This window comes from Pteronotus mesoamericanus, unplaced genomic scaffold (genome assembly GCF_021234165.1).
Source record: "Pteronotus mesoamericanus isolate MK-2021 breed Mesoamerican mustached bat unplaced genomic scaffold, CSHL_Meso_final contig_164, whole genome shotgun sequence".
NCBI classification, from domain to species: domain Eukaryota; kingdom Metazoa; phylum Chordata; class Mammalia; order Chiroptera; family Mormoopidae; genus Pteronotus; species Pteronotus mesoamericanus.
In genome coordinates, this window is record NW_026555065.1 from 5,493,024 (window position 1) to 5,520,913 (window position 27,890).

Genomic DNA, 27,890 nt, shown 5'->3' on the forward strand with positions numbered 1-27,890 from the left:
ACAAAAAGCTAGCACTCTCGGGAAGTGCTTGAGAATGCTACTGACTCTGTGGATAAGAATATCTAGCATTTTTCAGTGACTCTGACACTCTCAGCAATCACTGAAATGTGTTTGAGTATAAAGACATTAATATTCGGAACAAAAACCATTTTCTATGCAGTCTGCAGATATCATCATTTATTCCTTTAGCTATATCTTCATTAAGATACACTGAAAGGGCTATCCGGCCCGTTAGGCAGGCCAGGAGCAAGGTAACACAACTTCTCTGGTTACTACTACTAATTCAAATGAATTAAAAATAAATACAAATTTATTAAAGAGCAACAAAAGCAATCTCTATTATTCACATGGCAACATATTCAAGAGCTGCAACAATATTCACATTCCAAGGTCAACTTTACTATACCTACATTTCCCTCCAAACTGAGAAAGTCCTGTGTGGAGGACAGCACACAACATCATCACCACCTCCTCCTCTTCTCCAAACACTGTCAGGCACCTCCTCCTTTCCAAATACTGTCAGGGTTCAGAAAGCTCATTATAGATGCCAAAATTTTTGAGAGAGAGAGAGAGAGAGAGAGAGAGAGTGTGTATGTGTGTGTGTGTGTGTGTGTGTAGCAACACAAGATGACTATATTCTCCCCCCTGGGCTTCCCTGGCATCAGGCAAAGCAAGGCTAGTAGGTTATTTGCAACAACAGTGCCTACGCTAACTATGGCAATGCTCACGTTCTAAGAGAAACCAGGAATACAAAGTTCCTTTACTCACAGGTCATCAAAGGTTATTACTTCTTGAACTAAGACAACAGTCTCACCATCAAAGAAAATTTCCTCACCTGAGAAGCTTTTATAAGTGAGATTTTACAACATTTCAGCTTCTTAATATTAAACTATCAATGCACAGAGGACATCCTCAGGGCTCAAATATGACTAACATTAGTATTCTCAGATTTTTCTACATTTATAGATCAGCAAATATTTTATCAGGTTATCAATATAAGAGATTTATAAATCAATAGTAATAACCAACTATGTATTTTTCTTATTCTGTTCAACAAAAAATACCATGTTCCAATAGGAATAAAGCCCAGTTCAGTGGGTATCTTGTTCCAGCTCTGCAGAGTAAATTGCACTATTTAGTCTCTATGTCCTTGACATTGCCTATGACTCTTTGAGTCTAAGGAAATCTTGTATAAAGGTGGGAAACTGCAAACTCCAGCAGAAGCATTGGTATGAGTATTGAAGTAGACCTCAGGGGAATGACTGTAATTGCTTATCAGACTATTCACAGCCTTGCTAGAAACCCTACTGCTCTTGAATCACTAGACTGAGAAATTCCAGTAATTTAAACATGCGAGGGGATTTCACTGAGAAAGGTTCCAGTGTAAGGTCCTGGTCCCTGGAATGATGAGTGGCTGGCCCAAAACACTGGCCACATTCCCATTTTGAACACGTTCACGACTCTTCCCCACTACGGCACTGTCAAACCCTTCCATCTGTCACGTCACCGGTGAGCCCTGCCATTGCTGCTCCGACTTCATCTGGATGTTCTACTGCACAGATGGGATTCACTGAGGGTATCTATCACTTTAATGTGTTGGAAATTTCCATTTCACACCATCAGCTTCCTAAAGCCATCACCTGGGAACAATTTCTAGTGAGTAAAGGCACAGTTCACTGGCGTTTCCCCTTCATAAAGGAAATCAAAAGGGTTGTTTAGAAGCTGAACACACACCTTGGGCATTCCTATAAAAGGAATGCTGTATCTGCTACCAAAGCCCAAAGACATTTACTAGATCTATAGACTACATAGATTATGTAAAAGCCTGAATTTGGCAGTTTGAGACATATTCCCAACTTTACACCTATGCCATTAGGGAGGAAGTGCTGGTTAATATCCCAGGAGCAAATTAAAAGTGTCAACACCACCCTTTTCGTTTGTTTTTGTCATAAACTTCTTCCAGCTCCACTGAGGCCCTTTGCAGGGTCCGTCACTCAGCAGCCTGCAGTGCTGCTCAGAGAGAAAGGCGCGAGTCACCTCAACGAGCCCAGCAACTGGCACTCGGCTGCAGGCCAGAGCCCATGAAAAGCCTTAAACTCAGGGGAGACAACAGAATGGCACAAAAATCCTTGGTTTTATAATGCTTTCCCAGGAATTCAGAAAATAATTGGTGTTTAGTTAAAGAAACTGAATCTATGTTCGAAAACAATGTAATGCCTTGGAAAGTAAAATCAAGACTGGAGAAACTACAAATAACTGCTTGTTAATAAATAGCTTACTTTGGCTAAATTATCAAAGTAAGTCAGTGCAATTTACTATTGTATTTTGATGCACAGACTACCATGTCCTCATAAAACAGGGTAGTGAAGTACATGAGAACAGTTCACAGAGATGCTAGCCCTTTAGCCTTTTGTGACTTCAGAACTGAAAAAGACAAAGGCTGACCAGGATTTGACATTCAGCACAAGGGGAGTGAGGAGACAGCTGAACATCTGATTCTTATTTACTTGTGGTGGTCTCAGGAAGCTCCTATTTGGGCACCGATGGTTCTGAACCTGGCTGCACCAGTCATCTAGGAAGCTTTTAAAAATTACTGCATGGAAAAAAAAATACAATAAAATAAAAATAAATAAAAAATTACAAATTAAATTGCCAAATGCCCAGACCAATTACACTGGGTGGGCAAAGCCCAGAAATCAGTATTCTTTATGCTTCCCTGCCAACTGGTTCTCATGTGCAGCCAGGACAAACTCCCTTTCAGAGAGTGTTGCACGAAAGCCATATCTAGTTAGTTTCGTTTTTACTAAATTCCACAGGGAAAAGGGAATTTTAGAAAAAGGCACAGTTGTGCTTCCTCTAAAGACGTGGCTTACTGTTTGAGAGGTGCAGGTTCTCAGAGGTTATCTGGAGCGCGGGTTGAAGAGGAGGAAGTCCTTGTCTTGGCATAGCAGGCACATCTTCAGGCTTCGGCAGCTGCCTCCAGCCACAAAGAATGCCCAGGTGCCCATGAGCACCATGATCACGTATGCTGACACCAGACTTATCGCATAGTGAGGACTAATGAAGGTCTGCAAAGGAAAAATAAATCAGCTTGGGTAATAACAGCTAGCTTATTAAACATATGGAACAACCAAAGACAAAGGGAAATATGAAACACTTGTAATAGCTGGGGTGTGTTTCACCAAACATACAATGTACGTCATGTCTTGAAGAACACCCACCAGAACCCGCAAAACACATAGACTAACCTAGTCAAAAGATACCAGCCCACAGATCTGTGCTTTGTTGTATTCAAATGGCAACCCTAGAAGGTAATCAGAAGCCAGAATCTCATGGAATACCCAAGAGAAAGTACATATTATATAACTGGGCCCACTTTATCATCATTTCTGTTAACTGGCTCTTAGAATTTGGAAGAAAGCCAGACAAGTCCAAGTTACTTTAGGATGAATCCTTAGTATCCAAAGGAACATGAAGGAACAGCATCTCTTTTTCAGCTGCTCCATTGCTTTGGGTCCCAAAAGTTCACCTGAAGAGCAGCGATGGGACCGGAGGCCAAGAGGCACTCCGTTACACAGCGGTAAAGACCGTAGTGTCTATCCTAATAGAGCTCACATACTAATAAGGCAGACAGGTAATAAATGAAGAAATAAATTAATTAAATAATTACAAATTGTAATGAATGCTAGATCCGAATAATTATAATTGTGACAGTGATAGGGTAGGTAAGAATACGGCGATCTACCTAGAGTGGTCAAGGGAGGCCCTGAGGAAGTCGCATTTAGACTGAGACATACAGGAGGAGGAGTGAGCCAGCCCACGCAGACTGAGGGAGCGAATCGAAGGAGCTCGGTCAGCTGAGAACCTGGAAAGCGTCAGTATCATCGTATGTAGGGATGGAGGGGCAGCACAGGAGATGAGGGCAGAGAGGAGGGCAGGGGCCAGCTACAAAGCATGCTGGTAAGGAATGTGGATTTTACAGTTAGTGCAACGGAGTGTCGCAAAGCGTTTTAGATAGGAGAGCTGAATGACTTGATTTAGATTTTTAAAACTGCAGAGGAGTAAAGGAGGCTGTGATGAAAGCAGTGAGACTAGTTAGGAAGATTTTGTACTGCATGAGGAGAGTTCAGGAGGGTGCCTCAGACCAGGGTGGTGGAGGCAGAGATGGAGAGTGGATGATGAGAACTGACAGGCCTTGCCAATGGATGGAGTGTGAGGGAGACTGAGAGGCCAAGAATGACTTCCATGTTTCTGACTTTAGGTAAATGGTGGTGCTATTTAATGAGATAACAAAGACTTGAAGAAGACCGAGCTTGGAGCGGTGGTTGAGAATCAAGTCCAAAGAAGACACGCTAAGAGTGACTTGACTGTGAGATTTCAAAAAGCAGGTGTCAGGTAAGCAGCTAACTATATGAGTATGGGAGGGGCGAGGTCTGGGCTAGAGAAAGGAATATATAGAGCCACATTCTATAGATGGTATTTAAAGCCACAGCTATGAATGTAATTACCCATGGAACTACTGTAGAGAGAAGGGAAAAGAGAAGTCAAGAACAAGCCCTGAGAACATTTATAAATTATTTGTGCTGTTCAGTATCACAGGAGCAAATTAGAAGTGTCAATATCACTTTAGTGGCTTGACTTAGTGAAAACGAGTCAACAAAGGACTCTGAAAAGAGCAAGCAGTGAGGTGAGAGGAAAATCTGGACACAGTGATGCGGAAGTCAAAAGAGAACACCATTTCAAGAAGGTGGTCAACTCTTTTTAAGGTTGCTGAGGTAAAAAAAGAACAATGTCCATTAGATCTGGAAAAATGGAGGTCCTTTTTGACCTTGACAAGTGCAGTTTTACAGGTGCAGTTGAGTAGATGCCAGGTTGCACTAGAAGTATGAGAGGTGAAGAAAGGAAGACAGAATTTGTGGGGATAACGATGAGAAGTTTTGCTGTGATGGGAACAGGAAAAAAGGGGTGGTGGCAAGAAGGGGAAAAGGCAATAAGTTGATGAGCAGATGGAAGGCTGATGATACAGGAAAAGGACACAATCAAAGGAGTCAAGTTCTTAAGCCAGAAAGAATTGGGTCTAGCCCCAAGTCAGGGAACTAACTGACCTTTGACAGAAGGAGGGAGCCTCTGCTGAGCCAGGGAAAGATGGAAGACAGGTTCTCATCTAGCCTAGCATTTATTCTTAACAAAGGAGAGGATTGCCCTGGCTGGTATGGCTGAGAGGGTTGAGTGCTGGCCTGTGAACTGAAAGATCTCTGGTTTGATTCCTGGTCAGGGCACATACCTGGGTTGCAGGCCAAGTCCCCAGTGGAGTGTGTGCAAGAGGCAAAGGACTGATCTGTTTCTCTCACACATCAATGTTTTTCTCCCTCTCTTTCTCGCTCCCTCCCCCATCTCTAAAAAAATACATAAAATGTTTTTTGAAAAACAAAAAACAAAGGAGAGGATCTGATTGGGTCAGTTTGTCACCATACACCTCTGCCTATCAGGGACAGGGGAGGGCCTCCAAAGCTCCTCACTTTCCTCAGGCTCACCCTCCTTGCGCATGTCCCTGGCTAAGGCACCAACCCTGCCTATCAGCTCTTTGCAGGTAGCACCTTATGTAAAAAGAATGCTTTTCTCAAGAGGCATCTGTAGGCATGGTAGGCATTGAACATTTTCTGGGTTCTTTTTCAGACTAATTCTGTACCTCAAATCCACTGATTTTTAAATGCAAACCATAAAGAAACCAACAATTAAATTTTTGTTCATAAAAAGACATTAGGAGAATATAAAGGCAGACAAGCTTATGGAAGAAGTTTTGCAATACATACACCTGACAAAGGCCTCTTTTAAATAATATATAAAGAACCCCCAAAAATCAAAACAAAAAAGACAGACAATGCAATAGAATGATGGGCAAAAGACTTGAACAGGCATTTCACAAAAGGATTATCCAAATGGCCAATAAACATATAAAGACATGCTCCATCTTCTGCCTCTGGCTGCTCAATTCAGGATACTCCTTCTCCGCCAGCCACACAGCCAACTCTGCTTCATGTCTTTGCTCAAATGTCACCTTCCCAATGAAGCCTAATCTGACTGCCTAACTCAGAAAGTCGGCATCCCTCCATCTCCCATGTGCTGGATCCCCTTTAACCTTCTCTACTCCTCCTTTCTTCCACAGTACCTATCAATTTCTAGCATACTATATAATTCCTTATTATGTCTCTTGCTTATTGCCTCTTTCTCCCCACTAGATTATAAAGACAGGAATCTTTATTTTAGTCACTAAACTGTTTTTGTTCACCTAGAACAGTACCTGGAACATAGAAGGCACTCGATAAACTATTTGTCAAATGCATGGTCAACTGGATCCATAAGAAAGATATTTGCTTTTTCATGTAACTTCCTTTCTGATTATAAAATGCTGTAGAAAATTTGGAACATGCCAAAAACTACAAAGAATAAAAGAATCCATGCTGAGATCAATGCTGGTAATATTTTAATGCATTTTCTTTCCAGTGTTTTTTCCATGAAGATTTGATTTTACATAATTGCCATCATATTAAGGGAAATGTTAGTATCCTGCATCACTGAAAGGCTTTAGGTGGGAGAGGTAATCAGACTGGATCAGAGAATAAGGAGGCCAGTATAAGAACACCTGATGTAAGTTCTAAATGGGTGGAGAGGAGAGCAGCATGAGGCAGGACACCATCAGAGGAAACCTTCTAAGTCCTTTAGATTAAAAATAATAAGGGTCTGGATAAGGCAGTGATAGGGAGAATTCTGATGTAAATATCCGACAAACTGTAATAAAAGTCAGACCCGAGGCATTCAATAGTACTTAAAAATGTATTTAGTCATGTTTTATTTTTAAACACTTCTTTTGAAAACTGGCATCATTATAATGTTAGAGAGACGGGAGTGAAATGGTCATTCTTGTTATTGATGAGATAGAGTAAAAATGGTACAACCCTGTGGACAGTATTTTAGCAATTTGTACCAAGGGCTTTAAAAATATTCAGACCATTTGACTTCATGACTCTAGTCCTTGGAACAACATATTGAAAAAGTTTCATGTACAAAGATGTCCAAGCCAGCATTATAACAACCAAAAGTAGAAACAGAAGGGATCAGTCACTTAAGCACACTATAATATAATCTTTATATACTGATATAAAGCCATTAAAATTTATATGTTAAAAGGATTTACAAGAACATGTAAATTGCTTAAGAAATGTTACATGGCAAAGCTTAATGCAAGACTATTTCAGGTTTGACTGTACCATTAAAAAAGAAAGACAGGAGAAAAAAAATCTTTACTGAGATCAGCCAACAAATTAGTAGTCGTCTTTCTGTAGTAAGACTTTGATGATTTATCTATTGTTCATCCCTTCTTTTAAACAACTTTTCTGAATTTTCTCAGTTTCCCAAGAGCACGCACTCCATTTAGAGTGGAGCCTACCGCTTGAGAGAGGGGGACTCGCGCTCCCAACAACCGTGCGCGCACAGTGGCGATACTCACCAGGGCTGACACCAGCAGGTGGGTCAGAAGAACTACCAGAAGGGCATACCAATTTTTCTTCTCACAGCCATCAAAAAATACAATACCCCAGAACATGTGCAGCAATATGATAACCAGCGTCATGAAAGCTGAAAGACAAGTCATACATTAGTGTCTTCTCATACGAACAACAGACGCAAAAGCCCAGTGAACACAGGTCAGGATACACAGGCGCTTGGGGTACACCACGCCATTGTGCGGGTTTACCATCAGACAGAAGCAGGACCTTAACACACGTTTGCTCAGTCACTCAGAAAGCAATATTTCTGAACAAGGGGTCAGATCTGCAGCAGCTTCTCTAGACAGTGAGCCTGTTAAAAAGACCTGAATCTGGCTTTCAAGGAGGTCCTCTGAGGAATGCACTATGTGGTATCTAATCAGCTCCTTCTAAATTAGCCTTCTGCACTTATTAAGAGAGGCTTTTCTCAATTAAAAGGAATATCTTCAGTTTAAACAAACCTTTTCACTAAAGTTAAATTTCTCCTTGGGTTTTTTTTTAAAGGCCACAGGAAGAATTAAAATATTAAACATTAAAATAATTACCTAAGATTCTTGTTTAGCAAGTAAAATTGAATTTGATTAGCACACACAGCTTTTCCTGTGGAATACTGTGTGTACATGTGTGTGTCCTGGATAACATTCTTCCATTTAAAATGGTGAAGTTCCATATATTCTGAAAGCTTTAACATAAAAAAAATAAACGCACATAGATTTCCCTTTTTTGGCCTTGTAATAAGATACTGTTAACACCTACCAGACTGGCAAAACTTTAAGTCTGAGGATTCTCTTTCACACTGCTCGTAGCTAACAATCTAGTGTTATCTACTAAAGTTAAAAGTCTGCATCTTCTATTTCACTCTAGCAATTCTGCAGCTAAATCTATACTCGGAAGCAGTTAGTTCTGGAATCAATAGATCTTTCACACCTGAGAACTTGTTAGAAATGCAAATTCTTGGGACCCCCCCCCCAGACTTACAGAATGAGGTGCAATGAACCCAGGAACCTGTTTAAACATCCCTCCAGTTGATTCTGATGCAGTCAAGTTTGAGAACCACTGCCCTACAGAAACTCTCATATAATTTGCACAAGGACATACATATGTGAATATTTCTATCAGCATTATTTGTAATAACAAAAAATGTCCATCATTACCAGAATACATAAACTGTAGTATATTCACACCTGGAATACTATATGACCTACAATATATAAGATCTCTAGAATATAATGCTGAGTGGAAGAAAAAACGATATTGTGAAAAAATGACTATTATTTCACTTACATAGAGTCAAAAACACAAAAAACAATATTAAAAAGACGTAGCTACTGTGGCTGTAGAAAAGCAAGTTGTTACATCTAATGACAGCATGCCACCATTTCCATAAATGACGGTGAATACTTTAACTAAAATAGAAAAGGGATTTTTTAAAACTCTGGGACAATGGTAGACTAAACTCAAATGGTGTATTTTAATCCCAGTGATGACCCTGGAAAGGGAAGCTGCCCTGAGACGGATGTCTGGTGATGCGGTGGTATGGAGTTGAGACCCCCGAAGATGCTCAGGAGTTGAGTTTATGTCAGAAAAGACCAGGGTAGAAACTACAACCTGCACAGGCACAAATTTCACACTCCAGGGTTTTTCTAAAACGTAGATGTCAATGAAATGTTAAGAGAAAGCAATGATACCATTAATGTGTCATCGGTTTGTCAGCTTATGTTTGCCCTACTGTTTAAGCGTTACCATGAAACGAACACTGAAAGCAGCCAATCATGCTCCTACGGTCAAGTCCTGGAGTTCAGCTACGTGGAAAATGCTCCAACTTAGAGAACTTTCAGTTCATTCTCAACCTTGTTGGTGAGTTTCACACTAGGGTCCTCAAGATATCATTAGCCCTGACCCTTTTCCCAAATTCTAAGTCCATATTTCTGTTTGCAAGGCCCTTTCCTGCTAAAAAAACAAAACAAAAAACAAACAATCAAACAAACAAAACCTGTGATGGATTGACCTTGTCTCTAAAGCCAAGTCAGTCTACGCCTGTCTATGCCAGGCACTGTCCTCCGTACCGAGGGTATTGCGGTGCACAAAACACAGTCTCACTGTGCTCTGCCCCACCTTTTCAGTTTACTGCCCTATCAACGCACTATCTAACAGGGACCTCTTGAATTATTATTAAAACACTGTACACTTCTATTTGACTGCTTATGTATTAGTGAACACTATTTTCTGGCTGGCTTCCATGGTCATGATAAGTCTTTTTACTATTACAATGTGCTATTTGGAATACTGGGGTTTTATTGTTTATTCTCTCCTAAATTGGTTAGAGGTCCAACAGAAACCAAGACTTGGATATTTCAACTATTCTGCCACATACATGTATCTAGAGCAACAAACATACCACTTTGATACTTCTCTCTAGTAAATGGAATTAATTCCAATTAGAAATGAAGATTTGCTAATAGTATCTATAGGGTATTATCTTTTCATTACAAAACCTTTCTCATTTCATGTTCCTAAATAGAAAATTCTAAAAGTCCTTCGGTGAATCTAACCCTAAAATTTGTTTTATTCTAATAGTCTTAAAAGTAGGAAAAAAACTCCTCTAAATTAGCCATAACATTATCAAAATTTGCTTATAATCCAGGTTAGTGAAAGGAGCTTCCATATTTTGTAATGTTTTAAAACACTAATCAGAAAGCTGAACAATTCTAATAAGTATTATATGTATGAAATTGTACTGTCAGGTTCAGTAATGGACATCCTCTTCTAATAATCTTTTAAATCAAATTATCTTGGTACAGAGTATTTCAGTCTAACCTATCTCTAAGAAAAATGTTTCAGTGTTATCTTTAAGAGACTACATGTAACTATTTGGTTTTTTTATCCTTCCTGAACATACCCCTAATACTCTAGCCCACAGATTCATAAGTATCCTCATTTTCATATCTGTCCCTCTCTCCCTCATTCCTGATACCTACTTTTCTGTCCTTGCAAAGATAATAGCCTAGGATAGCAACTAATTCTAATACTGGATTCTGCCAGCACAGAAACTGCTATCTTTTGGTTCCCCCTGAGGACTTCAGCGTGTCTCTAGCCATGCCAGAGAGGGTTGCTGCTGGGTGGTGGCAGCAACAGACAAGATGTGATTGACAATTGGCTTCTGGCTTTTTTTCTCCCCGAGTGAAGGGCCTAGGGTGTCAGGGCTCTGAGAAGTGAGAGACTCTCCTCCATCCCTCCGGGCTGCAGAAATTCTCTGGATTCTTGAGCAATCTCCAACAACCTAGCCCTAGTAGAAGTCAGGCCACAGAACTAAATTAATGTTTCTGAAAATGTCTTTCCTGTAAAAGGGATTTAAACTTTTGCTTTAAAAAAATGTAAGAGAATTCTGTGACCTAGTTTATTGTGATACAGGTACACATATTATAATCAAATAACATTCACCAAGGTTAAAAAGAGACATTTTGAAAATCATCTCATATTACATAGCCATAAGAAAGGCATAGTACTGTCTCTTAATGCCAACCAGATCATAAAGGAGATATCCTGAAAGCAATTAAAATGATTACAGGTGTTTAAGTAGCATTTATCATTTGATATTTATGAAAATGCCCTCAAAGCATGTTTATGAGCCAAAAAGACTGCCAAGGATATAATTTTATGTTTAAAGTCCCTCTCGCACATGTTGAAGAACAAAGACATTCTCTCCTCACTAGTTAGCTCATCAGTGTGGAGTCAGTGGGAAGCCCCGTAGAAGCTGTCTGATCTAATCCCCTATGTGATGAAAAAGTAGATCCCACAGAGTCCACTTCAAATACTTCCATTTTAAGAGTTTACTTCATTCAAACAGTCACTGTAGGAAAGTTCATTCTCAAACTAAACCCAAATCTGCCTTCTAACTCCGTGATTCTCAGCTGGGATAATTTTGCCCCTATAAGTCATTAATCAATGTTTGTCAACATTTTTGGTTACCACAACTGGGGTGGGATGTCTCTGGCATATAGTACATATAAACCAGGGGTACTGTTGAGCATCCTACAATACACAAGACAGCCTCCTCCCTTAAACAAAGAATTATCTGACCCCAAATATCAATAGTGCTGAGAAAGCCTAGAATCCTTGTTGATCCAAGGAAGGTTCTTTGAATTGTCACAAGTCAACTCTTTTTTTCATAAGTAACATGTTAAAAAATACTTGAAACTCTATTATTAGTCACCTATTGTCACAAAAATGCTCCATAATAAACTGCACCAAAACTCAGTGGCTGGAGTTGCCATTGGGAACAGGGCTCTACAGTAGTGCTCACAGGATCCTGGGGTATGTATAAATACCTAATGGGGACCCACCTTCTGGCAGCAGACGGTGAGTGTGGGCTCTCAGAATGTTATCACTTTGTAGTCATGCTTCATTGACTTCTTGAAATTAACTAGGAACTCTGCATGTTTACTTCAGGCCTAGAACAGTTTCAGCACCAGCAGATTTAACTTTTCTTTAAATGCTTGTTCCAAACTAGCTCCCAAACCACCTATTCCTGCTGTCATATATAAAAGCAAAAGCAAGCCCATAAGAACTTGCGTGGAGATTTAAATAGAAGTTGGAGATAAGATTTGTAGTTGTATTGAACGTGAATTAGGAGACAAAGAAAAGAATTGGAAATTAGTCCAAAGTTTTTGTGCTGAGCCATAGGAAGGATGCAAGTGTGTTGGCCACATGAGGAAATGTTGTCTCACTGTCTTCTGGCCTCCAGAATTTCTGAAGTCAGCAGTATTTCAAGTCACTGTTCTACCGAATGTAGGAGAAAATGCCCCTAAAGATAGAAAAGGAGCCCATGATGAGGACCTGAATTTCAAGGGACTTCAATCTCAAGACTGATATTCAAGTAAACCTTTGTAAATCAAAATATTCAGGTAAATCTTTGGTGAATAACTTTAGGATAATGGAAAAGGTGAAAAAGATCTATCCTTTAAAATAAGCCTCAAGGTTGCTTACTTTCTTAAAGGAACCATAAAGATTTCAAAACATAAAGATTTATGTATATAATAAGAAAAGTCCAGTTCTGGGAAATTTGGCTAAAACCCATTTCAGGAATTGTGTTGGAAAACTGCACAGTGCACCAATAAAACACGTTACCGTGTTACGATTCCCCCAAATTGTGTGATGCAGCAGCCCTGATGTGGGCATCCTGGTTGTCTGCAGCAGAGCTACAGAGAGAAGGGAGAGCGGACCGGCGCAAGGGGCCCTGTGCTGAAGAGCATCCTTGGTGAGACGTGGGCAGGAAGCAGGTCAGCAAACGCCAGGAGCCGCAGCACATCCTCCCGACACAGCCATGGAGCCGCACAGAGGCAGGCTGAGGTCGCTGAGGAAGGCCAGACTGACTCGTGAGGTTGAAAACAGGGTGGGTTCTTTGCCCCTTTCAAATTATTTAAAAAGTATTATTTTTATTTTTATTTTTTTCAGTGCGAATCATCTGTACAAGGTAGTATCCTGCTCATCACGGCTATGAAAAAAACCTCTGTGAGACCGACTGAAGGGAAAAAAAAAACTTACTAAACACAAAATAACCACCTGAAGTTAAAGGCAGCAGTGGACGAAAAAAATAAGGACCAGTTCACGATGAAGAAGAAAGAGGGCCTGATGAGAACAGAGAAGCAGAAGACCCCAAACTGCCGAGGCTACAAAACGGTCAGCAGGGGCTGGCCACTCAGTCATGGGAGGGAGGAAACAGCAGTGTGGCCTGGGATGTATCTGGAAGAGCCGCCAAGCGTCAGCGCCACAGCCAGTGCCATTCTTTCTGCCAGGCTCTGTGAAGTAATCCACTGGGCTGCCTGCTTGCACAGCACTGCCTGGAGGCGGCTGCCTGTGCTCTGCATACCTGATAATGTATCACAGGCGACTAGGCCAAGGGTCGGTGAAAGGACATTCCAGAATTACAATTTTCCATTCTGTTTTTGAGCAGCTTGAAGGAAAGACTATTACACAACTGATATAATGAAAACATATAAGGAAAAAATATATTTTAATGATAAACTTGACATGTTACAGCATATAGAGTATCCCTTGTTTCATAGCCAATGCAGTTAGTTGTGATTAATTTATTATAAGAAATTAAGATTCTAATGAATTGAGAAGAGGATAAAAACTGCAGATTAATCTCTGTGCCTATCATTTTCTCTGTGTGATTAATAGATGTTATATTTTTCTCTACTACCTCATAGTTGGTAATGTAGAGTTATTTGAGAGAGTCTTGACTGAAAAGAGTTTCATTTAAAAATCTAAACATTTAACAAACTGCCACATTGTAGAGATTATACTTTAAAATATTGTGAAAGAAAGGGAATAAATTTAAAAAACCTCATTGACACACTGGATTACAAAGGCGAAAACTTACTCTCATGCTCACTGGTCTAAAGGCTGACTATGCTTTGACTAATTAAGGCTCGCTTCAGCTGGGCAGCTCTGCCGCAGGGTGCTGGGCCCAGGTCTCTGCTGTACATGTCCATTCTGGGGCCCAGGCCATGTGGGCATTAACTGTGTAGGGCATGTTCTCATGGCCCATGACCAGAGCCCAAGAGGACAGGCCAACCATACAGGTGCTTTTAAGCCTCTGACTCACATCACATCCACTGATCTGCCCATTCAAATCACATGAGTGAGCTCAAAGTCAAGGGCAGGGAAGTAAAGTACATTCTGGAAGTAAAGTATGAGAGGCCAGGTAAGGATGTGGATGTATAATTCTATTACAGAGGAATGACAAATTGGGACAAAAATGGAATCTCCCACATCCCTCTTACTTTCATTTTTCTTCAAGATCAGTATTCTTCCTTCAATCGTACCTCACAGCACATAGCTTCTAGATCTTTCACCACACTGACAATGTTCTATACCAATTTTAGTTCTTCAGAACTCCTGTTAAATCACAATGCTCAGAACACAACACAATATCTATATGGGGCCTGATCGTATCAAATTCTCCTAGGGAAAGGCTTAGTGGTCTTCCTTTGCCAAGTTCTGTGGGCAGCAGACTCCTACCTCTCATGTTACTGTGTCTCCTGATTGCATCATCTTCTCTTGTGTTTGAATAAATCTTATATTATTTTATGCAGTAACATGCTGTACAGGCTTGCAGCCTAAGGAAAATAGGCTGCACCATATAGCCTAGGCATGTAGCAGGCTATACCACCTAGGTTTGTATAAATACATTCTGATGCTCGCACAAGGACAAAATTGCCTAGTGACACATTCTCAACACATATTCCTGGGCATGACTGCATTCATCCATTAAGTCTCTATTCAAATAGCACTTTTTCCATAAGCTGTGCCTAGCTTTCATTTTTTAAAATAAATATTTATGAGTCCATCTAACAACAAAATATTCTACAAGGTGCTAGGGATTCTGCAATGAACAAGACAGAGAGTCCTTAACATCTCATTGGAGAGAAAGACCTAAACAAGTAACTACACAGTTTACCAATTACTACAACTGCAGTAAGTCCTACAAAGGAGAAGTACAATACCATCTGAGCATGGGTTAGAGCTTGTCTTCCTTGTACTCTAGGTTCTTCCTCATCACATTATTTATCACACTTCCTTATAATTAGCTGTTGTCTTCATTCCCTAGCATGAGTGCAGGGTACAGACATTTACTGAGATGTATTTTCATTGCTTGATATAAATCCTATTGAATAAAAATGCTTAAAAATTATTTGAAATGAGTGATTAAATGATCAAATGGCCTTATTAAAAATACTAAATTAATGAGCCAGGATAAGACCTGAACTTAGGATTCTAAGCCCCATGCTTTTGCCTCTATATAGCATTACGAAGAAATAGTAATGATTCTAAAGCTAGTCTACTGCATAATAACAAATAAAACAGAATTAACATATATGTTATCTATAAACTATACCTACCTAGACCATGAAAACCCATGTACATACAGATATCATATAGTATATATCTTATACTAATATAGATATACTAATTAATGACCCCCATATTCCTTATTTTATTACTTATTTCTAATGGATATGTTAAACTGACATATAAATTTATAGATTTAACTGAAAAATTAAAAATGAGCTCATGACTAAATAAATGGTAACAATAGTAATTATAAGTGACAAAAATATATACAAATTATAGGTTATTTTTAAATGTGAAAAAAAAAGTAATTTCTTAAATGTAGAATTCAAAGTGTATGCTCTAAAGAACAAGGTTGCAACAAATAAGAAACTCCTGCACATGATGAAGTTAACAGCTGTTCTTTCACTCTGTAAGCGCGCATTCACAGCGCGGTCAGCCTGTCACCCTAACTTAGCCAGGCATTAAATATTCTATTTTTTGTAAATTTTCCTCTGAATGTGTAGAAATTACAAATACAATCCTCAAACTGTTAGCATATGTTTCTTTTACTTTCTTCCAAAAGAATCATTTAAAGCTAGTCCTAGAAAAACAAACTAGCTTTCCAAAGTGAATTAGCACCATCTAGTGAAAGAAGCGGAAAAATAAGTTCCAGGAGGAGAATGCCACTTCAGAACCAAAAGAAAGTTGCTGCTGTAAGCAGTATAACAGGCCACTTTAAGAAAATATGGAGAACTGTATGGCAAAACTCTCTCCTGATTATATTTTTGTTCATTTATACTCGACACTAACAGACTTTAGCTATTATTATTACATCTGTTCTAAAAACCCGACACTCAGTAAGTACTATAACCATTAAAAAAAATTCTAATTATGGAATGTTTAAAAAGAAAATAATTTTCTATGTTGGAAACACCACCAAGTACGTACGACCCATTAATTCACTTTCCAGCCCTCTAACTTGCAGCCCAATGTACAGGGCTTTGCTCTACCCTAGAGACCTTGGACAGCCATTACACATTTTGTACAGGGAAGGGTAGTTTGGTGGCTGCGTACAGGATGGATTCACATGGAGAGGGTGTTGAGGAAAGACTAACCAGTTGGGGGTTGAAGGTAATCATCCACACAAGAAATGCTAAGCCCTGCTGAAATGGCAGAAAGCGTCCAGGGGGTTCAAGGATCCCTGCAACATGCAGAATGTCTCTGAACTTCTGCAGCAGTATTTTTTAAAATTTGGTCTTATCTCCTTATATCCTTTCTATTATTAAACTGTATAGAAATGCTTAATCACTTTTTTGGGGTCTTATTTCCCCTACTAAAGGCTAACTTCTTTGAGTACAGAAATTACTTCAGTGTAGAAGTTAAATAATGATTTAGTTTTAAAAATATGTGAATGGGGTCACTTATTTCAATATTAACTTGTGCAGATAACAAATCATATAGTGGGTTTTTTAAAAAACACTTTTAAAAGATTCTTTTTATAAAATGTAGGAGGAATCATATGTTGATTATGCACATTACCAACTCTCAAATGTGTGATCACTGCATCATCATGACAATTTTTATCTTGTGGGGGAAAAAAGCACTTTTAAATGAGTTGGTCTTTTTATATTGTATCTTTGGATAAAAGGATCGATTCATCTATTGTTTTTTCCTCTCACTTTCTAAAGAATACAGTATAATTTATTTTTAAATATTCAAAAGCTGGAAAACTAAATATTAATTTTCTTTCAGATACATACATGAACATAAAACTTTCATGTTTTATTGGATTGGCCAAAAAGTCGGTATGGTTTTTTCCATAAAATAAGACACATTTTTCATTTTTACCAATAACTTTATTGATTTGGATATTTGGAGTATGTTGGCTGTCTCCTGCTATTGGCTTCTATAGGGTAGAGGCTGGGGTGTTGCTAAACATCTTCCAATGCATAAGACAGCCCCACAGCAAAAATTATTTGGCCAAAAGCACCTTCTCCATACACTGCACAAATCATTTTTTGCATTGCAGTTGTGTTTTTACCTTTCTTGTAATAATAAAGTGTAACGTGCTGAAAATGTTGCATATTTTCTTTCATCTTCAATATTAAAATGGCTGCACAAAAGTTCACCAATTTTGCTAGGTTTTTAAAAAAATGTATGCTGGTATGACAGTTGTCACAACACAATCTAAAAAAATTGTTTCAAATGAAGTTAAAGACAACTAAGTACTATGAAAGCCATGGTTCAGAAAAAACTACACGAACTTTTTGGACAACCCGATACCTTTAAAACAAAACATGTATACATGTTAAAGACCAAACTTTCAAACCTGATTAACCTAGGGAATTAACAGCCCAAAATCAGGACAATGGTTACCAATGAGGGAGGAGTAATGAGGAAAAAGGGACTCTTAAGTTCTTGCTAATGTGCTAGTTTTAAAGGAACAGGGAAGATGAGTTGTTATTCTTTAAATGATACATACCTTTTCTGATATACCACATTACTTTACATTAAACAAAAACCATTTTATCCTCTCAATTTCAAGATTAAATTACACTGCCTATTCCAAAAAGGGGCCAAGATAACAAATTAATTAATGATTAAGGCTGACTTCTAGTCAAGATGGCAGTGTAGGCAGACATGGCTTGCCTCTTCGCACAACCGCATCAAAATTACAACTAAAACATAGAAAAACTATCACTGGTTCCCATCAGAAATCGAGTTAAATGGAAGTCTGACAACTACGGAATTAAAGAAACCACATCCATCCAGACAGGTGGGAAGGGTGCAGATACAGAATGGGCTGGTCCCTCACCCACGTGTGGTGGATAAAATTTCTGGAGGGATATCTTGGGAGCGAGGAGTCCCAGACCCACACCAGGCCCTGCCAGCCCAGGGTTCCAGTGCCAGGAAGAAAAGTCGCCACAACTTCTGGCTTCAAAACCCAGCAGGGATTGAGTTGGTGAAAGAAACTGCTGGAGCCCCAAGCAGTTCCTCTTAAAGAATCCACAGAGAGATGCACATACTCAGACTCACTCCCTCTGAGCTCCAGCACCATGGTAGCAGATTGAAAGGCACCAGTGATATACAGGAAGAAACTGAAGTGTCTGGCATCAAGGCGAGCAGAGGCCACTGTCCCTTTTCTAAACCCTACCCCCACAGAACCAGCAAGCTGGTGCCCTATCTGAGACCCCATCGACCTGACTAACACTGTTTGACCCACCTTAGAGATCTCCAGAGACTCCACCCCAGGCCCAGCACGAGCAGCAGTCAATCTAGATTCACAGCTTGGTTTCACCTGGGAATCTACAAGCCCAGCACAAGTAGCAGCCATTTCAGATTGCTTTGTAGCTCAGGCAATGTGGCCTTGGGCAAAACACGGGTGGGGCCTGACCTTAGCCTGCACCACACAGGAAACACCAGGGCCTGCGCACCCCGTGGACAGCTACAGACCATGTCAGAGCACCACCACCCTGCCTCTGCACAGCTGATCCTCCATGGAGGGCTGAGGCTGGTGGTCAGTGGTCACAGCCAATCCTGGCAGCTGACTGGCCTGGCAAATCCCTCCCACTGATCTGCCAACAGCAACCAAGGGTCAACTACAAGTTGAGGGTGTACACAGCCCACATGAAGGGTACACCTCAAGTACCCAGCTTGGGTGATAGGGGAGGCTGTGCCACTGGACCCCATAGGACACCTACTACATTAGGCCATACTATCAAGACATGGAGTCCAACAGCTCTATCTAATACATAGAAACAAAACACAGGGAGGCTCCCAAAATGAGGAGACAAAGAAACACGGCCCAAATAAAAGAACAGATCAAAACCACAGAAAAATAGCTAAACAAAATGGAGATATGCAATCTATCAAATGCAGAGTTCCAAGTACTGGTTATGAGGATACTCAAGAAACTTAGTGAGAACCTCAACAGCATAAAAACAAAAAAAAATCCAGTCAGAAACCAAGGATACACTAATTGAAAAAAAGAATAATTTACAGGGAAACAACAGTGGAGTAGATGAAGCCAAGAATCAAATCAATGATTTGGAACATAAGGAAGCAAAAAACAACCAATCAGAACAACAAGAAGAAAAAAGAATACAAAAAGATAGTATAAGCAGCCTCTGATACAACTTAAAGATTTCCAACATTTGCATCACAGGGGTGCCAGACGGAAAAGAGAAAGAGCAAGAAATTGGAAATCTGTTTGAAAAAATAGTGAAAGAAAACTTCCTTAATTTGGTGAAGGAAATAGACATATAAGTCCAGGAAGCACAGAGAGTCCCAAACAAGATGGATGCAGGGACCTACAGCCAAGATTGCTCTACCCAGCAAAGCTATCATTTAGGATTGAGGGGCAGATAAAGAGCTTCCCAGACAAGAAAAAAACTAAAGTAGTTCATCATCCCAAACCACTACTGTATGAAATGTTAAAGGGACTTATTTAAGACAAAGATCAAAACTATGAACAATAAAATGGCAAAAATACATATCTATCAACAACTGAATCTAAAAAACAAACTAAGCAAACAGGAAGAACAGAGACAGAATCATGGCTATGGAGAGCATTTTGATGGTTGCCAAATAGGAGGGGGGAGAGGGATAATGGGTGAAGAGGTGAGAGGACTAAGTACAAATAGGCAGTTACAGAATAGCCATGGGGACGTAAAGTACAGTATAGGAAATGAAGGAGCCAAAGAACCCATATGCATGACCCAAGGGCATGAACAACGGTGGGGGGACTGCCTGAGGGAGTGGGGGGTGCTGGGTGGAGGGAGGCAAAGGGGAAAAATTCAGGACAACTGTAATAGCATAATCAATAAAATATAATTTAAAAAGATTAGGGCTTATATTAAGAAAAATATAAACTAATAAAAAATCATATAGCCTATAAAAACTCACTTGTAATATATCAACTCTACAGCAACATCGTTAATATAATAAAATAAAAATAAAATAAACTTTGTACAAGCTAAATTCCACTCTAAAATTCTAAAATATTCTAACCAAACTTTTTATTTTCCTAGGTCCTTTACCCTGTGGTGTCTAACTGTATTTTGCCTTTACAAAGTATAACATAAACTTCTATTCACTTGAATTCCTAAGCCAGAGAACTCCAATAGGAAAAGATAATTTAGACTAGAAGCCGAAACACTCACAGCTACCAGGCACCCACCTGAATTTAGGAAGAACTGGGGAGAGTCTCCATGAATGCCCACTGTGCCTGGTCCCAAGGAGTCAGACAGGGTATTTACAAAGGAAAATACTCCACTCATGATTCCAAAGCCCAGGCCAGAAACTAAAGAGAAATAAAAACACTGTTAAACTCTTTCATGCTATGATTTTCTTCAAATAAAATGTCCAAGGACTAGGAAATACTATTTTGTTGGAGGGGAAAGGGTGCGCATGCCATTGGAAAGACAGTGGAACGCTGCCTCAGGAAAGGCCATGCTTGGCTAAAAAATGAATTGAGTGAGAAGGAGGTAGAGGAAAGGAAATGAAAAATAGAATGTAGCAGAGAAAAGAAAAAGGAGAGACAAAAAGTCTAGCAGGCACAGAAGCAGTAGATGAGGTAGACAAGCATACGATGCTAAAGCTCTGGGTTTAGTTTATGGTAATAGAGTCTGCAGAATTCAGTTTGATGGCTTGGAACTGGGAATTGCACTGGAAGGGTGACTGTGCATTGTAAGGAGGGATCCCTGGGCCAAGCTGGGTGATTCAACTTACAGACCTAGATCTAATCTTTAAAACACAGTTCTAAAAGAGAAATGTGCAGAGGTATTAACTAGTAATATACAGAGTCCTCCTAGTACAACCACAGTCGTGGTAACTACTCAGGGAAGGTGGTAAGAGCAACCTCACTTAGAATTTGCTAATTAACTGGAGTGTTAAAAACCTAACTTTCAAACCTGGCTAATATTTAATGGACACACCTGCAATCCCATTACCTAAGGGCCTGAGGAGCTAGAAAACTAAACAGTGTACACCAATTTACCAAGGCACTAATAAATACTATATCTACAATGATATAAAAGATAAAAATGGCTTTTATGCCAAATTTGATTTTTATCCCCCCCTGTAATGACACCATGCAGTTCTAACTTACCATAGGCCAGCAATCGCATAGAAGGTGCTGTCTCATCCGGGTTTATAATCTTCAAACCCTCATTGGCTTTTCTAAAATAAAACCACACGGGTAATTTTTTAAAAAAGAAAAAAGGAGTATATTAGGAAAATACACAAGATACTTCAAAATCCAGATACCTACTGAGGTGTTTGACAAGGCTATACTATAAATCTAAAATCCATTTAAACAAAAACGCAGCAAATTTTCAATTACCATAATTTCCAACCCATTTTTGCCTTTTATTTGACTTTCACATAAAAGAGAAAAATAAGAAAAATATAAATAAACAAGCCATCAGTAAAAAAGCAGTACTTCTGACTACTTTCGTTCTTCTGATACTTCTGATACTTCGTTCAATATCCTGTGGCATCTACCACTCTGAATTTTTTCCTATTCCCAAAGAAACATATCTTCCGTCCCATTGTGCTGGTATTTTGTTTTATCTCCCACCTGGGCTGCACTTACTCTGCCACCCTCCCTTCTAGCTTCCACTCTGTAGAACCTCAATTGTAACCGACCTTCAAAGTCTAGCTCCGGCAGCAATTTCTCCAAGAAACCACCTTTACCAATGACTGGTAATCCCTCTCTATCCTTTCTTTTAAATCCTACAATACTGATGGTATGAACTCCTACATGGACATTTAATTATATGGTCATCTATTTTACATATTTGTTTCATGCCCCCTCTCCTCCAAATGGGCTTCAGGGGAGAAGGAAATGCTACCCTCAGGAGTGGCTACCAGTGTGGCTCAGTGGGTTGGGCATCATCTTGAAAGGCGAAAGGTCGCCTGTTCAATTCTTGGTCAGGGCAAACATCTGGGTTGTAGGTTGCGTCTCTGGTTGGGGCATGTATAAGAGGCAACCGATCCGTGTTTCTCACATCGTTGTTTCTCTCCTTCTCTTTCTCCCTCCCTTCCCCTCTCTCTAAAAGTAAATGAATAAACCTTAAAAAAAGAAAATGCTATCCTCAGAAAAGAAACTAAATGAATACCCAAATGAAAGATTAGAATACTGTTTAATAAAAAATAATCCTCAGAGCGATCATATCTGGGCTTCTGCTGTGGACAACACAGATGTGTTAGGAAGGCAAGGTGTGGCTGGTCATTTCCACTATGGTCACTATTATTAACCCTTGTTGGCTAGAAACCTGCAACAAGGATCCTGACTCAAAGGGTATTTAAATTATATCTACAATAAATATAAATATCATTAAATTAAAGCAATGCAGAGTTCAACTAAAATAGCATTAAGCACAATGAAAAAAGTATTTTGTTTTTCTAGACTCGAAACAGTTTGCTATTTCAGTGTTTTCCACTTGGTAGCATCATTTGGTAGCAAGGATATGAGCCAATGACTGTCAACTTCTTTCTCTGGAGCAGTAACCAACTAAAATGCCCGGTTCTCCTAAAAAATAAACTTACCTGTCACCGGAATGTTGTTAAATGCTAACTAAAGCTTAGAAACATAGACAGTAGTAATAACATCCATCAACAAACGAATATAATGATGTAATAGAATCAATAAATCCTGTACAATTTCTGTTTTATATAAACTGCTCAGTAATGAATAAAAGCTTTTTGCTATTTGGTAGAGCAAAGTACTGCTATGACAAATATATTAAATATATGAACTCAAAAGGTAAAAAGTTTCCTCATTTTTTATCACAAGTTTGTGGGAGGAGAATTCTATGGCACTACAAGTTCTCCATGTCAAGGTTAGGAAGTGAAAAAGGACAAAACACCATCAGTTTCCGTGTTCCTGACAGAACACACGACTGATGACGTAAGGGACAGCGCTCTTACTGTGACCGCTGTACTGAAGCGGAAAATTCTTTGTTTTCATTTATTATAGTTTCCAAGAACACAAAGCAAAAGCCTAAGTTTTTTAAATACAAACTTTGAAATACTCAGATAAATCATTCTGTCTTTCTCATTTGTTCTGATTCTTTCTTTGGACTGTGTGTAAAAGAGGGATAGTACCAAGAAATACACTTATAAATTAAATATACCATTTTAGAAATTTTTTAAAATAGACATGTCTTTTAAGAAATTATAGCAATGGTTATCTTAGATGTTTTCAATAAATGGAAGACTTTCTAAAATTACCAAATATTTATATAGTATTAGCATTACAAGACAAAAATTGCATTAAACTGCAAAAGCTTCAATCCAAGCCAAAAAAATTCCAATGTATGTACATACAGGACCATAACTTGGATTTTTAAAAAGAAATTAAGGAAGAAAGGGCTATCACATGTGGCCACAAGCCAATTTCTCACAGTACAACTCTGCTTGGCTGAAACTTACATTTCACTCATTCAAGATAAAGTACTGTTCTTAAGGCCTGACCCATAAAAAAAATTACATTAAACTGCGATGATAAATATTTTGATTCAAGTCCATATGTGTAAAAAAAATACTGGTGCAAACTCTCCATATTTTCATCTTGGCATCAAATTCAGATAGCAAAAATTTTATTGAGGCAGTACTTTAAATTTAAATGTTCAAAATGTACTTTGGCAGTGGAATACTTAAAATATTGATTAAATCAGTGCCTATATTTGAATGTGGTATATCATTAAGGGAACTTAAATGTATCTATATAACTGTTAGCCATGAATAAAGTATCATAATTCTCAAATTTGTTTTAACACATAACTACATAACATCCAACATTTCTAAAATCTGCTAGAAAGATATTGTACAATATTCCAAAGGCTGGCTAAAGATGCATTTTGCAAAGGCAATCAAAGGCACCTGTCAATACAGGTTCGTCCTAATATCTGTTTGCAAATTTTGGAGCAGTAAACATGGTTTTTCCAGAAAGCCAAACAGGCCTCTCTGAAGTTGCTGGCACAAGAGCGTGTGGACTGACGGCCGTAACTCCTTCTGCACATGACCCTACTCCCTCTGCCTCATTAAAGATGTCAACCAATGCTCAGCGTGCAGCCCTTTGGAACCACGGGTTAGTGCCGATAGAGAGCTGCATTTCAGGTGGGAACTGTGATAAACAAACAGATGCCTATTCAGCCACTCTAGGTAAGTCAGGTTTTAGAATCTAAAGTCCTAAAGGTTTACTAAATCCATGTCCTAAACTGTGAAAATCTATTCAAAATTTTGCTTCAAAATTAGAACCATCGTATGTGAAAATGCAAAAACAACATGAGCCAAAGATGTTGCTGACAGGAAAATCCAGTGCAACTTGAGGCTGAGTTCTTAAGAATACAGTGCCCAGTCAAGGGCGGGAAGGGCCACTGTCCTCTGCACTACTGCGATCACAGCAGAGTCCTCTGCTGGGTCCCGAGCAGGGGTAAACTCCAGGCCCTGACAAAAGGGGACATGGCGACTGACAGGAAAGAACAGGGACCAGAAAAGGTTTGGAAGCCACAGACATGTCCTTTGATGGTCAGGTGAAGAAATGAGGAATGTTCAGCCATGAGAGAGATAAGGTGACTACCATGTGACAGAGATTTCAGTTGACTGTGTGGCTCTTGAATGGGGCAGAGGTCAGGAAGAGGGAGATTTTGATTATCTTAATAGTATTCTACAGTTAAATTTAATTTTAGAGTGGTAGTAGCTGCTGCATACCAGATGAATGTCCATCTGTTAAGAATACTGTGTTCCCATGGAAACAAATTTTATCTTTGATATTTGTTGCTTGCTTTTTTAATATTTCTAAGAACTAATGGAAATTTCATTTTTAAACCTTTTCTAAGATATGACTTTTGCTTGTAAGCACTGACTTCATGCTCTTCAATTTGTAATTTAAATTGTTTCATTATTAAATTTCAATGTTATTAAAAACAATAAGTACAAAATGTTGAAAGACTAGCATATCAGCAAAAACAAATTACCCAGAAGTTATTATAAGAGACATTGTTGAAGTTCTATCTTGGTTATATCCCTGAAATTCATGGAGTGGCTTAACAATCTCATTTGCTAAAAGGTTAAGAGCACATCTACCATTTTAAGTCTTAGTACATAATCAAAGCCAATCTCATGACTGGCTGAAAGAAACTATGGTTCTAAGTTCAAGCTGTGATTCAAAGCAGTGGTTTCATGTGAGGTCCTCATGAATCTCAGATGACCTACTTTCTGGCCTAAGATTCCCTAAAGGGAACTCGTATGCATTGTTTCCTGAAAAAATGTGTTTTTCTATTACGGATAAGAAATCACATTAAATATCACAAAATGAACCCCCATTTCCCCTAATACAATCAAAATAATGGTAGGTATAATCTCTATAAGAATTATTTATTTTAGCTGGTGGCAAAGAGGGGCTGATGTAAATTCTAAGGTGGAACAGTTTTGTTGTTTCAGTATTCTTTAGCTTCTTTTTCTTCATGGCATTTATCTTCTAATACACAATGAATTGTCTTACTCATATCTTCTAATATACAACATATTTTCTTATTCAGTGGTTGTCTCTCTCTTTCCACTATAATATGAGGCCAGAAACTGTCTTTTAATCATGATGTATCCTCAGTCCCTAGAATAATGACTGGCATTGGGTAAATTCTCAAAAAATATTTTTGAATAAGTGAATGAAGAAAGGAATATCTACAAGTTAAACTACTCATATTTTCAGGTTGGAAATGTTCTAATCCCTTGGCTTCAAACTACAAAGGAAGGCATGGACCCTCAAATACCCAATTACATTGTCTCAAATTATTAAATCATAATTTAAATTAACTGGGGAAAAGGTAAACAAATATTTAACTTACTTTAAAAGTCTGTAATATGCAAACCGAAACATCTCTTGGATAAGAACTGAGATTAACACTCCAAAGATCAGCAGATATTTCTGTATTGATTCATCTTCGCCGTCAGTAATGGTTCTTGCCACGAACCAGACAAGGGAGGAGAGCAGTAGCGATACCAACCAGAAGAAAGCTCTGAAAATTGGGGGAAAAGAGTCACAAGTAAACATAAGGAGAGGATTAATTTTTTTTTAAGTGTTTGTAAAGTGATGCTCTGGATCTATTTTTCTTAATCAACAGTGAATTTTCCCTGGTGAGATGAACATGCAATCCACAAGGAATTTGGGATTTTTCCTAACAATCACTCTTTTCTGTGACCCTATTATTTGTTAGTATCTTCAGACTATCTGCTAAGGACTGTCTAACTGGAAACTTTGTTACTCTTCGTAATTAAAGCTTTGCTCATTAATGTGCAAATATAAGTGTCTTTTCCAGGAAAAAAAAAAAAAGTCTACATCTCTAGTAACAGAGTGATTGGTATAAAATTTAGAAGTTGAAAACCTGCATTCTGATCTAGGTCACTTTTCCAGGCCTGGTTTTTACAGCATTCCTGTGGATTTTAATGATTACAACAAGTTTTACAAATCTTTTGCCCAAATCTCTATCGCTTTTTAAATGATAATGTGATGCAGCACTTCCAATACAGCTGTGAGAGGTGGAGAATCTGAGGAAAGGTGAGCACCACTGGGCTAGACGGGCTGTTTCTCCAAGTGCCAAGTGAGCATCAAGGGCGTAGTGGCACAGGGGAAAGTGGTAAGAGCTGCCAGAGGAAAACTGGGATTATGACCATATTCACCACCAGAGTTCGGTATTTCCCAAGCTCCTGAGGAGAGACTCACTGACAGGTGCTTCTGTTTGTACAGGTTCCCACTCTTTGGCTGCACACCTGAATCACTTGCGGAGTTAAAAAAATAATAAAATCCGTCGCCTGCCCCACCCCCTAGGCATTCCGGTTTAGTTGTTCTGGGGTAGGGTTGGGCATCGGTATATTTTAAAGCACTGATGTGCAGGTGCTATGGCTCTTAACCCCTGTGGGATTACAGAAGCCTGTGAAAAGCCTGTTAACTCAGGACCCCCGTCTCCAGAAAAATAAAACATGCATATCTGAACTTATCCACTTTTTCATACAATTTAAGTGGCTTCAGGACTCACTAAAGCTCACCCACGGACCCTACGCAAAAACTGAGGAGCCAAGTATCAGGGTTTTCTGAGACCCATAGTGTGAGCTCCTTCCCCAGAGCCCGCCCTCTGGGGTCCTGGGGCTCGTGTTCGTTTCCCGCTGACCCTTGGAAGCCGGCGAGGAGTCCCAGAGGAACGGGGTCTCTGCTCTCCTCATCTCAATCCCTCTCCCCTCCAAAGCCCAACATGGTCCAGCCGTTTGGTAGGGACGCTGGGGGTCGCCAATACCCCCCGGTGGGGAGGGGAGCCCGGGGTCCAGGTTTCCCAGCGCAACCGCCTCACCCGACGATGAGGAAGATGATGCGCAATGGCTCCGTGGCGATGGTGACGATGTAGAGGGCGAGCGCAGGCCCGAAGGCAATGAAGGCGCAGCCGAAGAACACGGCCGCCGTCATGGCGACCGCTAAAACAGGCCCGGGGGCCAGGCGCGGACGCGAGG

General features: G+C 39.4%; 1 protein-coding gene across 2 annotated transcripts; it reads right to left on the minus strand.

Annotated features, from left to right (window-relative positions):
* Positions 1 to 475: 475 nt before the first annotated feature.
* On the minus strand, positions 476 to 27,890 carry APH1B (aph-1 homolog B, gamma-secretase subunit). 2 transcript variants are annotated; one of them, XM_054565313.1, is made up of 7 exons: positions 27,734 to 27,890; positions 26,237 to 26,407; positions 21,493 to 21,563; positions 20,563 to 20,685; positions 7,508 to 7,635; positions 2,874 to 3,068; positions 476 to 1,640 (listed from the first exon to the last, which is right to left on the minus strand). In XM_054565313.1, the coding sequence occupies exons 1-6, from the start codon at positions 27,844 to 27,846 to the stop codon at positions 2,901 to 2,903; spliced, it is 774 nt and encodes a 257-aa protein (XP_054421288.1). In that variant the 5' UTR covers positions 27,847 to 27,890; the 3' UTR covers positions 476 to 1,640; positions 2,874 to 2,900. The 2 variants fall into 2 exon arrangements, with proteins under 2 accessions (XP_054421288.1, XP_054421289.1); XM_054565314.1 differs by lacking the exon at positions 20,563 to 20,685.

Excerpts from the sequence above, each read along its gene's own strand:
- APH1B (XM_054565313.1), bottom strand. The coding sequence starts at position 27,846 with ATGACGGCGGCCGTGTTCTTCGGCTGCGCCTTCATTGCCTTCGGGCCT. Across the intron at positions 7,636-20,562 it reads CCAGTTCTTCCTAAATTCAG|CTTTCATGACGCTGGTTATC; the intron begins GTGGGTGCCTGG and ends CTTGTCTTTCAG. Across the intron at positions 3,069-7,507 it reads ACCTGCTGGTGTCAGCCCTG|ACCTTCATTAGTCCTCACTA; the intron begins GTGAGTATCGCC and ends TTTCCTTTGCAG.